At 48.1% G+C, this 13,641-nt stretch overlaps 1 protein-coding gene across 2 annotated transcripts in view; it reads left to right on the forward strand.

The window, feature by feature from the left end:
• Nucleotides 1–13,641, forward strand: part of LOC135819768 (mucin-3B-like) — an 83,634-nt gene that overhangs the window by 41,993 nt on the left and 28,000 nt on the right. For both annotated transcript variants that reach the window (XM_065333043.1, XM_065333036.1), the window contains exons 29-41: nt 6–164; nt 950–1,576; nt 1,985–2,143; nt 2,487–3,197; nt 3,514–3,660; nt 4,001–5,374; nt 7,154–7,318; nt 7,886–8,536; nt 9,238–9,387; nt 10,450–11,394; nt 11,597–11,755; nt 12,090–12,725; nt 13,040–13,228. In XM_065333043.1, coding sequence (XP_065189115.1) covers nt 6–164; nt 950–1,576; nt 1,985–2,143; nt 2,487–3,197; nt 3,514–3,660; nt 4,001–5,374; nt 7,154–7,318; nt 7,886–8,536; nt 9,238–9,387; nt 10,450–11,394; nt 11,597–11,755; nt 12,090–12,725; nt 13,040–13,228 — 6,072 coding nt within the window. The remainder of the gene's footprint in view (nt 1–5; nt 165–949; nt 1,577–1,984; nt 2,144–2,486; nt 3,198–3,513; nt 3,661–4,000; nt 5,375–7,153; nt 7,319–7,885; nt 8,537–9,237; nt 9,388–10,449; nt 11,395–11,596; nt 11,756–12,089; nt 12,726–13,039; nt 13,229–13,641) is intronic.

Below are 13,641 nucleotides of genomic sequence, written 5' to 3' on the forward strand. Positions count from 1 at the left end.
CTCAGGGTGGCTGCCATGGTCAGATTGGTCCCAGTGCTCGCAGACGTGCAGTGTTGGTATTCGCTGGAGGCAGCGTCACTGTGGCAGCAATGCCACGGGTGTTTGCCATTCGTTGGTCGACACGTACAGTGAAGAGTGTATGCAGCAAGCATGCCAGACCACTGGTAAGTATGAGCATTGCACTGATTGTACACTGGTAAGTATGAGCAGCTATTGCACTGATTGTACTTGCTCTCGTCAGATACCAGCACGCCCTCCACGTATACACACAAGAGCAGTTAGCAAAAGGTAGCATATTGCTGTCATGGCCAACACAGGAGTATGAAGCGGCTAGCATCAGTATGAGCTATGTGCCAGGCATAGACCAAGGCCTAGCATCACCTCCGCCAGACCAATTGGCTATGGGCCACTGACGTCCACCAGCACTGAGAATAACCGGTTGTCTCTATTATTATCATTTTCTGTTTCTCTCTCTCTCACTCTTCCTCTCCTGGGAAGCTCCTCATGCTCATTCTCCCTTTCTCTGTCCATTTCCCCTTCCTGATGCGTAGACCAACAGACTGTGTTACTGTTGAACTCGAGACCACTAGGTCGGGGGAGGTTGACCTACCTCATCGACGCGCATGCCAGGCTCCTCTGTGTTGTCAATGTTCGCTTGTCCAATTTTGTCTACCTCCCCTTTTATGTTGCTGGCCAGTGCTTTGTAGTAAAAAATAAATAAAAATAGGAGAAGATTCCTTGCGGAACTGAGCAGGCTGTGCGTATCAAAAATGTAGCTGAGTGTGTGATTGTGGGTGAGTGTGTGATTGTGGCTGAGTGTGTGATTGTGGCTGAGTGTGTGATTGTGGCTGAGTGTGTGATTGTGGCTGAGTGTGTGATTGTGCAATGATGCAACCAAAGGTATGCAGAGACACTGACCAGCTCATGCATTATTGCGGTGTTGTTGCAGGCAAGGACCTGCCCGCTGACATCATGGTGCTGGTGGGCTGTGGCAATGGGTATGAGTTTGAAGGCATCAAGAAAGTCGCCAGCAATCTAGTGTCCACTCTCACGGTAGGTGAGAACAAGACATCGCTGACCGTTGTACAGTACGGCAGCACGACGAAGACCATTGTCAGCAGCTCACAGCTTACAACCTATACAGATGTGTCCAGCATTGTGCAGACCATTCAGCAGCAGAACTTCTCCACTTTGGGCACGGTGAATATGTCGGCAGTGCTCGAAGCATCTGATGTCATGTCCTTCCTCAATAACCACTCATCCTCGAGCAGTATTGTCAGAGAGATTTCGGTAACATCAACGCCTGCCAGTATTGTAGTCATATCGTCAGAGAACTACACTCAAATCGATCCAGAGGACATTGAAATCTTCAAGCAGTTGACACAAGGGGTAACTGTCAATCCTGTTGTCGTGTATAACTCTACAAACTCATCAGTGCTAACCCAAACAACTAGCATAACTGCCATCGCCACTGAACCAATAGAAGAGAACATCTTCTTCACTGATTTGGGAGGAGGAGAGGTCGGAACATCGGAGGCGAACATTGTCCTCGCAATCCAGAATAAGCTGTATCCAGGCAAGTCATGATGTGCAGTTTTATACGTGGTGTGTGTGTGTGTGTGTGTTTGCTTGAGTTGTATGTTGCTAATGGGGAGGCTGTTGCAAAACAATGGGTAGGCTGCACTGTCAATGTTCCGTGCAAACCCTTTGCAATTCTTACAGCTGTCACTTTACCGGCTCAGCGGGTTTGATACATTTATGAAGTTGCTTCCTTCCATTTTCTTCTGTCCGATGTTCTTTTTAAAGAGATCGTCACATTGATACAACAATAGTTGTAGATGGTGGATATTGTCCTCTGATTCCCTTACCATGGGAAACTGAGCTCTACCAATGGTTTCTCACGATCTCCAAATTCCTGTAACTATAATCTCATATTACCGTTATACCTTACCATGAAACGTTACATTTCATTTCTGATATGCAGAAACGGGATGGAGCAACTGGACAAAGTGGTCTGAGTGCTCAAAGTCCTGCGACAGTGGGCTTCAGTGGCGCAAACGAGGCTGCCTGTGGCCGCTGCTTGGCTGCTCCGGATCCTCCAGTGAAACTAGAGCGTGTCAGCATGTTGCCTGTGCTCGAGCTGGTATGTTGTATTGTCAGAACTGGTGCACTAGACATGTACAGTTCCAAGTTCATGGTGGGTAGAATGGAGGGCAGGTATGCATGTGAATCTGTGCGCGTACACGTGCACTTGCGTGCGTGTGTGTGTGGGGGGGGGGGAAGTATCATCTTCTGATCATCTAGTTGTGACAATTACTTGTATAAAGTTAATTGTTTGACTTGAGCATTCTCTTGTAACCAGATTGCAATAATCTGTTTATGCAGAATTCTTTGAACCAAAGTTTCAGTTCACTTGCGATCGCATTGCATGAGCTGCAATATCCAATCAATGGCTTTTGCATGATTCTGCCTTGTATGTGCTTCAGGAAATTACACGAGTGGGCAGATATCCAAGGGAAACGTCACTGATTACATCATCATATGTGTTGAGGCACCTGTGGTGACATCATCACATTCCATGCAGTTCTTCAGCGAGACGAAAGAGCTGATCATTGACCTGCTACAGCTACCTAGAAACGACTCTGCCCTGCTGCAGGCTAGCGTGGGGCAGAACATCAGCAATGTCATTATCAACATGTACAACTCCACTACGACAGTAAACATTCTTGACACCACCGTGCTGAATTCCAGTACGACCACCACCAGTGTGGTCCAGTTCAAGCAGTCGATCGACGCCCTCTTCTCCGCCACCCAGTACGCAAATTTCAGTTCAACAACGACATATACAAGTACATCGGAGGTTAGCACAAGTATCAGTGCATTGCCCATTCTTCAAGCAGCCCAGCAACAGTTGCATGCCCTGTACTACACATCTGGTGCGATTGTGAGCAACGTGACACAGCCAGCCTGTATGCTGCTGACATACAGCGGGCTAAACGTTAGCACTGCCGACGTGGAACTGAGTGCAAGTCTGCAGGCGCAGAGCGAGGTGTTTGTCGTCGCTGCTGCCAATGCCAGTGCAGACCTCGCTGCAATGGCACAGCTGACGTCCGATCCCTCTGCTTCTGTGTACATTGTAGAAACGGCCAGTGACCTGGCATCTATAGGCCCAGTAGTGCAGCAAGCTATTGTGTCAGGTGAGAGTGGAGCTGTGTGAGAACAGACATCATGCTTGTGTACCACTGATTTGCTCATTTGTTCTAATACATTGGTCATTCCCCTCAATGTGTCTCACTGTGTAGTATACAACTGGCATTGTGCTGGGATTTGTTCTCACTAAAAGCAGGTATGACCCATGGTATCAATGTGTAAACCGGGACATCAGAAAAATTGTCTGAAGTCTGCTGCTTCTTATGGACTGTTACGGAATTTTGCCTCCGACTTCGCCCTAGCCGATATTGCCGCGTTCATTTTGTGTGCATGTGTTTCTCTTCCGTCTATGCATCCATGCAGAATGGAATGTGTGGAGCAGTTGGTTCTCATGTTCGGTGTCTTGCGGTGGTGGTGTTCAAGTACGACTGCGTACATGCAAGCAGCCAGGCCTCTGTGACGGAGAAGATGTTGAGGAGCGGATGTGTGGCAATCAGACTTGCTCCGTGGGTAAGGCTACAAAATACTTCGGGCGGGGCGGGGGGGGGGGGGGGCGGGGAAGGTTTAAGAGTGTACTTGGAAGCAACGGTACAGCTCATGAAACATGAGGGTCGAACTGATGCTAAATCTCCCTGAAGCACAGCTAACGTTAGAATGCATATGACAGTGGGTGGGTGACCCGGGGGGAAGTTCTGCTTGTCACCACTCACCACTGCGCTTGAAGATATTAGAAATACTTGCCAAAGGCTTAGTAGTATGCATTGTGACACTCGTGCAGATCAACAGACACATACACGCATACCCCACATTCTGTGACTAATGTGTTCTGCTCTCGATTGTTGGTATCCAGTCACAGGTGTGCACAATCAAGTGATTCCGTTGATCAATCTGGCAACCACACCTCAAGTGTTCATAGAGCAGAGGCAAGCCTGTGCGCAGATGATCTCAACACTGACTATCAGCACACAACAGGCCAGTGAGGTAGTTGTGGTGGGATTCGCCGGGGAGGCCAACATCATCTTCAACTCCAGCCAATTTGAATCGTCTCTGTCCAGCTTGCCGATCATGCTGACATCATTCGAGATTGCCTGCAATGCCAGTTATGAACAAGCGGTGTTTCAGCATCAGAGCCATTCACAAGCTGAGTACAACACCTCTGCACCGGTTGGTTCATCGCACGCAAACAGCAGTGACCATAGTGTGAATGCCACCAACACTGGCCAGCCGATGACAGCCAACATCAGCGCTGCATTGGAGCTAGTGAAGACTATTGCTAGCCAGGTGCATATAGGCATATCTACTGTCAGTACAGAGTACCATCCACTGGTAACAGCTGTTACTGGGTCCACAGGCAGCCCAGGCACAAGCAGTGCTAGTGCAACTACAGCGTCACAACCAGGATCAGCAAACAGTGCTAGTGCAACTACAGCGTCACAACCAGGATCAGCAAGCAGTGCTAGTGCAACTACAGCATCACAACCAGGATCAGCAAGCACTGGAGCTGCGTTTGCCACATCAACATCTTCTGGTGGCCCAACGTCTAGCAGTTCACCACTTTCCAGCAGTTACCCATCTACCAGTAGCTCAACGAGTGAAGTACCTACATCTTGGTCAACTTTCCTTACATCTCAGCCAACATCACCTGTTTCTCCAACATCCTCGGTTGCGAGTGCCTCCGGATCGACATTGTCATCATCATCACAGACCAGCCCTGCTGAGGGTACAGCTTCTGGAAGTTCCACACCGGCAGATCAATCAGCATCAGCATTGTCATCCACAACTAGTGGCAGCACAACAGAATCAAGCCCGGGATATACTTCTGGATATCAGTCAATATCTCAGTCATCAGTTCCTACAGGAGTGTCGGGCTCGACTCAATCTGCCAATGCGGAGACATCGCAAACGAGCATACCTACCGCTTCAACAATGAGCACTCCAACTACGTCCAACCTGGAGACCATAATAACATCCGCATTGTTTCTTGACCTGTCGCAGAATGTCGACATAACTGATCAAGACAGTCAACTTGCGGCCGTACTGCAGCAGGCTAATATAGAGTTATCCGCTGTCACGCTGACTGCCACGACATCAACGTCGACATCATCCGAGCCCGTCGTGTCCACCGGGGCACTGAACATAGTCAGCCAGCCAACGTCCTCACATCTTGTTGTCACTCACACTATCAACTCTGCCGTCACTCAGCTGCAAGCAAACTTTGTTCCAAGTGAGTTTTGATGTTTTGAAATGCCAATAGAGCTGTCGTACAATCTGTGTTGCATTGCTGTGTTTGTGTAGTCAGTGTTCATGGCATGTGCAGTACTGCAGCATCAACATAGCAGACATCATGGTGCCATCGTGAGAATAAAGAATTCAATCAATCATATGGTTCATTGATGCAGGGCACGGCTGTCAAGAAGCGGCAACTTAGAAAGATGGCGTCGGTTCGAGATGGCATGGTAACCGTGCACGTGCCGTGGTCCGTGACTTGCTCATGTATGCACGCAAATGCAAGTCACAAACTCACAAAGATCGTCTTTGCATTTGGAGAAAATATCTTCGACTCTCTTTGGAGGTTGGCGAGGTTTGCCTAATCTTTACTTGATTGCGATGCCGGTATGTCCTCTCAATAATTAGAACAAAGAGAGCTGATGATCGCTTCATTGCTGAGCAGAAGTAACAATCAACTCTCCTCATGTCCTCAGTGCCAAAGGCAGACGACTGCAATTCCACCACGAGCATTTCACGATGATGGAAACAATAATCGTGTACTAGTACACACTTGGACCATTTCAAGCATTTGGTCATCCCTATTCTAGCCGCTAGTCCGTCCAGCAAGCAGATATTGACTATTACGATAAGTACAACTGCGTGAACGAGGGCTCACGCAGCAAATTCAATTCAAGACGTGACTCCAGTCAAGAATTAGGGTCTTCACTCGAGAACTTCACAAATACAGGTCAAGGCACCCCACAAAACTGATAGATGGCACGAACGAAAGACAAATAGGCTAGACAAAGTGTCCCAAGTGATCGAAAACAGCAGATCTACCAAATAAGACAGCTACATGTGCCTAAACAACGATTCCCATACAGTACAGAGTAGTATCAGGCAGAATGAAAGCCTTGGAAGTGCACAAATACAGCCACGACCGCCACAAAAATTGGACGACCGCCACAAAAAAATTCTCATTGCTCTACCTCGAAGGGTGAAAGTTACCAGTTATCCTACAGCGATGTCAGTTTATGCCTGTTGGAACCCCCCACAGCCCGCACGAAATACCTTTCAAATAATTCCAGGATGCAATTGCAGCTCCAGACAGGAGGAAGAAGAACACCGTGAAAAATAACGGCAACGATGCCCAAACTCTCGGGAAACGGCTGAAGTCTTCCTGAAGATGTTAACATTGAATAGCCATCGATTACCAGCGTGGTTTGGTGACTTTAGAACTGTTTTGAGACTAAGAACGAAGCGATATCTCAAATTTGATGGAATTGTTACCTGTCAAATGCGTGGGCGAGCAGGCCAGCTGACTGGTTATGCATGAACATGCATGAGCATGCATTGATTTTTCATGGTTCACGTGCAGAAAACTAAGTTGCCGCGATCCAAGTGCAGCTAACAGCCGTGAGGGAGATCATGGATCGTGTGGGGCTGAACCCAAAGAGGTCATGTGGTCATTGTGCAGTAACTCTATATGCTTGTGTCTTGCTGCGACAAGAAACTCCCATTAGTAACGGACATTCATGTGAATTATTCTACTCAATGCAACAGCGTTATAAATAGGTTAGCATGTTCACGAAGAAATAGTGGCCAGGCAGAAAATAACAGCTGAGTATTGCAAATGTGAAGCAAGGTAATTTTTCAAAATAGAGCAGGTTGTGTTGCTAGAATTATTCATACTTCGTGAATCCGTTAATTTTACTATTTGGACCACGGAGAATCTTTACAGAGCCTGCTTTATTGTTGGTGACCAGTCATGTTTCCGTTTTCTTGTGTGTTGTAGGAGAGAGTGGTTGGAAGCAGTGGACCTCCTGGTCCACCTGCTCTCAAAGTTGTGGTGGTGGCAGTCGCTACAGATCTCGCACTTGTGATTATCCACTGCTGGGTTGTATTGGTGAATACCAGGAAATGGGAGAGTGCAACATGGCTGCCTGCCAGCTGCTCCAAGGTAAGAAGAGTGCACAAGCAAAGGAAAATATTTTTTAAACGTCTTCTAGATGTTTGGTGACAGCGAATGTTTTCTTCAGACTTTTTCCCTTTTCAACTGTCTCAACCAATGACTGCTTGGTAGATTGGGGCTCCCCACGTGCTAGTTTGTGCATGAAGTGTGTGCGTAGAGTGAGGGCTGCGTCCCACCAGGAAAGGTGTTGTGTAACAGGAAGCGTGAGCTTTGGAGTCCGATGAAAATCAGTTGAACGATCTCTGCTGGGATGATGACTGCATCATAGCTCAGTGGTTAGAGCATCGCTGGCCTATAGGGAAAGTCCCCGGTTTGAGGCCCGCCGGTAGTGATGGTCAATTGTTTCTTCTATTCTCCCTCTACTACCGGTAATCTAACGTTAGATATATCTCCATTTCTACGTATCACCAGGGAGTAGGGATGTCACTTGGCCATTAAAGAATAACACTGGTCTCTCTTGTTTTTCTGGATTTGAATGACATGCACGCTACTGTTCTTGTTCACGATGTTTTCCAGTAGTTGGAGTGTTTGGTTTTTATGGTTTTCTTGGTGCAGGGCCGTCTTCGATTGTCAAGCATGTTCTGATACTGCTCGACTACACCGTATTTACAATGTGGCACCAGTTCATCACTTACCTGCAGCGCTTGGTTATCTCAGTTCAGCCACCGATTGGACAAGCTGGCAGCACTTGCAAGATTGTAATTCAGGACCTGTACGGCTTTCATACACTGCTCGACAGCAGTATGATATCATACATCACCACTCAAACACTGATCAGCATGATTTCCAGCTTGTCAGTGGAGACGGGGGTGTCCGCCATCTTCAATCAAAGTGGGACGGTGCAGAGCGCACTGCAGTATGCCAGCGAACACTTCACCACTGTGGAGACAATTCACGCAAGCTCGGTGCAGCACACCAGCTTTAGCTTGTCAAGTACACAGGTTGCAAACTACTCACAGTCCAAGTCGGTACTCGTGCTTTTCAATGACAATGAGGAAATCAATGAGACTGATGTGATCCTGGCACAAGAATTGAAGCAGAACAACACTGTCATCTACACTATGGGCACTGGCTCCACCGAGCAGATAGAAGAATTCAAGGCATTGGCGTCTTCTCCAACCTCGTCGTTTGCGTACCTATGTGGTGGCGGTGGTGAGGTTGACACAGCACAGTTTGCTGTCTTGCAAGAAGCAGTGTTGAGCGGAGGTAGGTGCTAACGGGTATACTGTCTATGATACAGTGTATGAAGACTAGAATACAACTTGGCCAGCGAGTGATCGATTACATGTGTGCAAACAACTGCTTTGTCGCGCAAACCAGAGGGAAGAGAACTGGATTATGGTTGGCACTGATCACAGTGAATGGAATTAATTCCAGGTACATGAAGTTGAAGTTGGGTTGAGTTCACTCGCCTTCAAGTAACTGACTTGCACTCATGGGAGGGAGGTGGCTTAAGGAAGAAGCATTTTTTGTTGAATGAAATGTTTGACTGCTACTTGGTATTGATCATTAACAAAGTCAGATCAATCGTATTTGATCAGCGAAGTCTTTGCCATGAGAGGAAGAAAAAAAGACATTGTTTGAGACGTTTCACATTCTATACAACAAAATGAGTACGAGATGAACCCCACCCCAAGCAGCCGAGCAATGAAGAGGCATGCACTCATACACACAAAGCTGCATGTAGAGCTCTTACGAACACTCAAACATGCATGTATATAGCCAACTTGTGCTCAACTAAGATTGTGACAGGTCTCTAGTGCCCCTAATATTTCACTATGATACTAAGTATGGATGAAATGTAAAAGTTCAAACCTTTACCGGCTGAACTTGATGGTCAAGTTTGCAAATGCAACTTTGCATCCAATATCGTGTTTCTTGGCCATTGCCACCAACTCACCTTGCAGGTTGGTCTCTGTGGAGTAAGTGGTCTCCGTGTTCAGTGACGTGCGGCGCCGGTGTTGAATGGCGCGACCGCCAATGCCTGGATAACTCCACGGGAGCGTGTGCGGGGCAGGGAGAAGAGACCAGAGTGTGCAGTCAAGCACAGTGCTACGGTAAGAGCTGTGAAGCTAGGCATGCTACCGGAGCTGGGAAGCTAGGCATGCTACCGGGGCTTGTTTTGCTTGTGATGCTACTGGCTCTACAAGAGCAAACAGAAAACAAACAAACAAAAAACGATTTTGTAAGAATTCAGCGATGAATTATTATCACCATTGCATCATTTTACTTTTCTGTTTTAGCATTGGCTTGAACGCTTGGCGTTGCATGCTTCATTGTAGTTTGCTGGCTTGGAAAGGAGTCACCCCAGCAGTCACATACAAATGAAAGACATAGCGATGGTATACTGTAAAACGGGAAAGTTTCGGTGGAGATTTATTTCCGGTAACTTCGCTACAGGTAATTTTTACCTAAAATTCAACCATGCCATGCCACACAGTGTGCAAAATGCAATTTTGGATCTGGAAAACAGGTTTACCGAAATTTTCGTGCTACCGAACCGTTGATTTTGGGAAATACTGAAAATATTACACCAGCAAAAATTCTCGGTTTTACAGTATACTGTAAAGTAGTGCAAGAGAACCCCGTCTCTATCTCTAGAAAGCGTCCCGCCTTGATTTTACAGCCGGGGAAGGGAAATCGTGTGGGATGGTGCAACTAAGTCCGTACAGTATGAGAACCTCAGTGTACTAACGTTGCACTTAGCATGAGCATGCTCTTGTGTGGAGCTCCAAGGCACATTGAGTACGGATTGACTGCACAGCGTGCAATGTGTACTTCGAAGTACAAGGTATGTGTGGTATGACCTACAGACAGGACATCACCTCCACATGCACAAGTACGAAAGGATGAGTTGGCGGGTGGGAGAGGGGGGGGGGGGGGGTACTTCCTAAATCACACAATGCGTAGACAGCTAACTGTGGTTGCTATGTTAATCTGCACACCAGTGTTTGTGTTTGGACTGTTTCTCTTGCATTGCCAGCTTCTATCATGTGATAATTCCTTCAGTAAGCAGTCGTTCTATTGATGGCTAGTAAAATTATAGCACCCTTTGCTACAAGCAACAGTGGACGTCTGTTGTCCTAAGTGTCCCTGCACTTTGCTGTGTGTTCTCACAGATAATTCATCACTGCCCCAGTTTGTCACTGTGGCCATAGACTGTGGCTCAAAGATCTCCGAAGCAGAATTCCAGGAGCAGATTAGCTTTGCCAAGGACGTTGTTACCAACTTGAATGTTCCTGTTGACGGGACGAGTGGCAGCCGCGTGGTGGTGATGACGTATGGCAGCACTACTGAGCTAGTGGTGGATACAGCTCATATGGAGCAAGCTACTACTGCGTCGTGTCTCAGTGCTATCAACCTGGTGGAGCATATAAACATGGGTAGAACTGACCTAAGCAGTGTGCTGAGTCAGGCTGTCAACATCCTGCCTGTGACCGTAGCACCGGCCAGTGAAGCATTCACCACTGTCAGCAGCAGCAGCAGCATGTACACGACCAACATGGCATTTACTAACGAGGCAAATGGTACAGGCACCTCCACCATGGCATACACGTCTTCACCCGATTTCAGCCCGTACATGTCATCGAGCACGGTAGTGACTAGCACCGGTGCACCAAGGACTACCATAGCTACCTACTCACCCACCCAGCCAGCTGCTAGCACTAGCCCAGTCAGCAATAGCGCTATGGGTAGTACATCGCAACCCTACACATTCAGCACTGGCTCTGCGTGGACAACAGGTCAGGCAACGGCCACTGCTACTCCCAGCCCCAGTGTCTACCCTGTATACGAACAGCCTGTGCTGATCACACTGGCTGGTACAGACACACAGGTCTCTGCTGCCACTCTACAAGCAGCCTCGCTGGTACAGCAGAGCGGATTTCACATCACTAGCATCGCCTGTGGTGCTGTTCAACCTGCTAACCTTCTGACATTTGGTGAGGGTCAGACAGCTCCGGCAGTGCTTGCCATTGCAAGTCAACCGGTCACGGACAATGGAAAGGTACTCCACTCGTTCACTGAGCTAAAGGTTGTAGCAGCATCACTGAACATCTCAGCAAGTAAGTGCACATGCATGTACATATATGTATGTTTACATGCGTGTGTGCATGTGACCCTCTTAGCGCAGGTGATGTGCTGCTATCACACATGCACACACACGCACAGACGCACGCACACATCCACGCATCCCGCACCCCCCCCCCCCCCCCCACACACACACAGGGCATATTCATACTGATGTTCCCTATGTGTGCTTTGCAGAAATCGGCTGGGGAGAGTGGGGAGCGTGGACAGTGTGCTCCACGACGTGTGGAAATGGTACACGTTGGCACAAGAGACTCTGCTACGGCAATGAGCCAGACCGATGCAGCGGCGATGCACTGGAGATAGAGACCTGTAGTCTGGTAGCATGCGTACCAGGTAAGTTTTTGACAGTGAGACTTCAGTGGGCACATGTATATGCATGTGGTGTGCACTGTACTGCAGGGGCCAGCATTATAATATTATGATATGCATGTGGGTGCAGTGCACTGGAGAGGCCAGTATTTTGTAATATGCATGCGGGTGCAGTGTACTGGAGAGACCAGTAGTTGATATTGCATCTGATATATTTACAACTACATCATTATTTCTTCCCAATGAAGGTCATATTGCCCAGGGGTTTTTTTTCTTCTGAAAAGTAGTCTTCCCTAAACCTGGTGTGCAGTTTGTGTGACAGGAACGTTGATTGTTTCTACTGTGTCTTCTTGTTCAGACCCACCACCTCCACCCGTGTACATACCAGCTCGGGTGGTAGTGGCTGTGGACGTGCACAACGACACCGGGGACTTTGCCAACACGCTGGCCTTTGTCAAGCAGCTGGTCATCAATCAGGACCCGCCAGTCGGTGCTAATGGAAGTGAGATGATTGTCCTGGCTGCCAACACGGAGAATATCACCGTGCTGTTCAACTCCTCCGCACTGGACATTGCTAACGTACCACTATCCTTGCAGGCGCTGTCAGAAATTCAACTTTCCGCTATTGGCCAGACCGAAACGTCGGCCAGCCTAGAGCCATGCCTTGGGTACATCAACGAAATAATCATGCAGAACAGTTCGTACACTGTGGCCAGAGGGAGCGTGGAGGTTGCCTTGGCAACAACGATGCAAACAAGTGCTGTCCTGGCGGTATCCGGCACCACAGCAATCACAACTGGTGCTGTGGCGATTGCTGAAGCATTGAAAATGACCGGTGTTGGAATAGTGACAGTGGCTGTTGATGTGGACTCCACACAGGCTGCAAGTCTGAAGCAGATCGCTAGCTACCCAACAGCCAGCCATGCGTTCTCCTGCCAGGGAACAGGAGAGTTGGACACTGTTGTGAAGTCGGTCTCTGCCCAACTGGAGAGCGGTGAGTGTGAACCAGGAGCGCTCTATCAGGTGTTCAGAATAACTTCATAATTATCAGCACAAGCACTCTAATCTGCTGTATGCATAGTTGCATTGGCTGTTGTATAGGTGCATGATTAGGTGCATTGGCTGGTGCATTGGTGTGTGCACGCACATAGGCTCATGTACAGGTTACCTGTCCTGTTGATTGGGTCACTGATCAGAAGCAAGATTACACGTACATCACCGAGATGAGTGGTACATCTCTTTGACAAACTAGACTACGATAGTACCCTGTGGGTAGACCTTCGGGTGTGTTCTTTGGAATGCTTACAGTGTACGGCTGGACAGACTGGGAAGAGTGGTCGGTGTGCTCATCAGCCTGCTATGGCAGCAGGTGGCGAGTGCGAAAGTGCTCGTCCAACGCCACGGGCCTGTGCGTCGGTAAAGCATTGCAGGTGGAGGCATGCAACAGGACGGGACAGTCGCACTGTTCCCAAAGCAGTGCTGCTAGTGGTGGATATGGTGAGTACTCGACTGTCTATCGTTATGTTTATGTTGCCATTACCCTATGTCCAGTACCGGTGACACACACATCAGACATGACATGATAAGATTTGCGAAATCTCTCTTATACCATGTACGCCACAATTACGCACATCAGAAGTGCCTACATTCATAATTATGGTGCTAGTACGTAGCTCTCTTGTTGCAACTCGTTCTCCGGTTTGCCCATGTCCTTCTGGCTGAACACATGACTGTTTAATCTTGTAGCTTTGTTTCATTAATCCGTTGATCCCCGAGTTGCAGAGAGTTTCAGTTGTGTGATGGTTGCCTTGTGGCACCAAACTCTGAGTTACACCGAACCTGAACGTCCTCCTCTGCTGAGTGTGCTATTGCTCTATTTTGTATAAATACTCTGATCTAGGTGCACTGTA

This window comes from Sycon ciliatum, chromosome 1 (genome assembly GCF_964019385.1).
Source record: "Sycon ciliatum chromosome 1, ocSycCili1.1, whole genome shotgun sequence".
In the NCBI taxonomy this organism is placed as follows: Eukaryota; Metazoa; Porifera; class Calcarea; order Leucosolenida; family Sycettidae; genus Sycon; species Sycon ciliatum.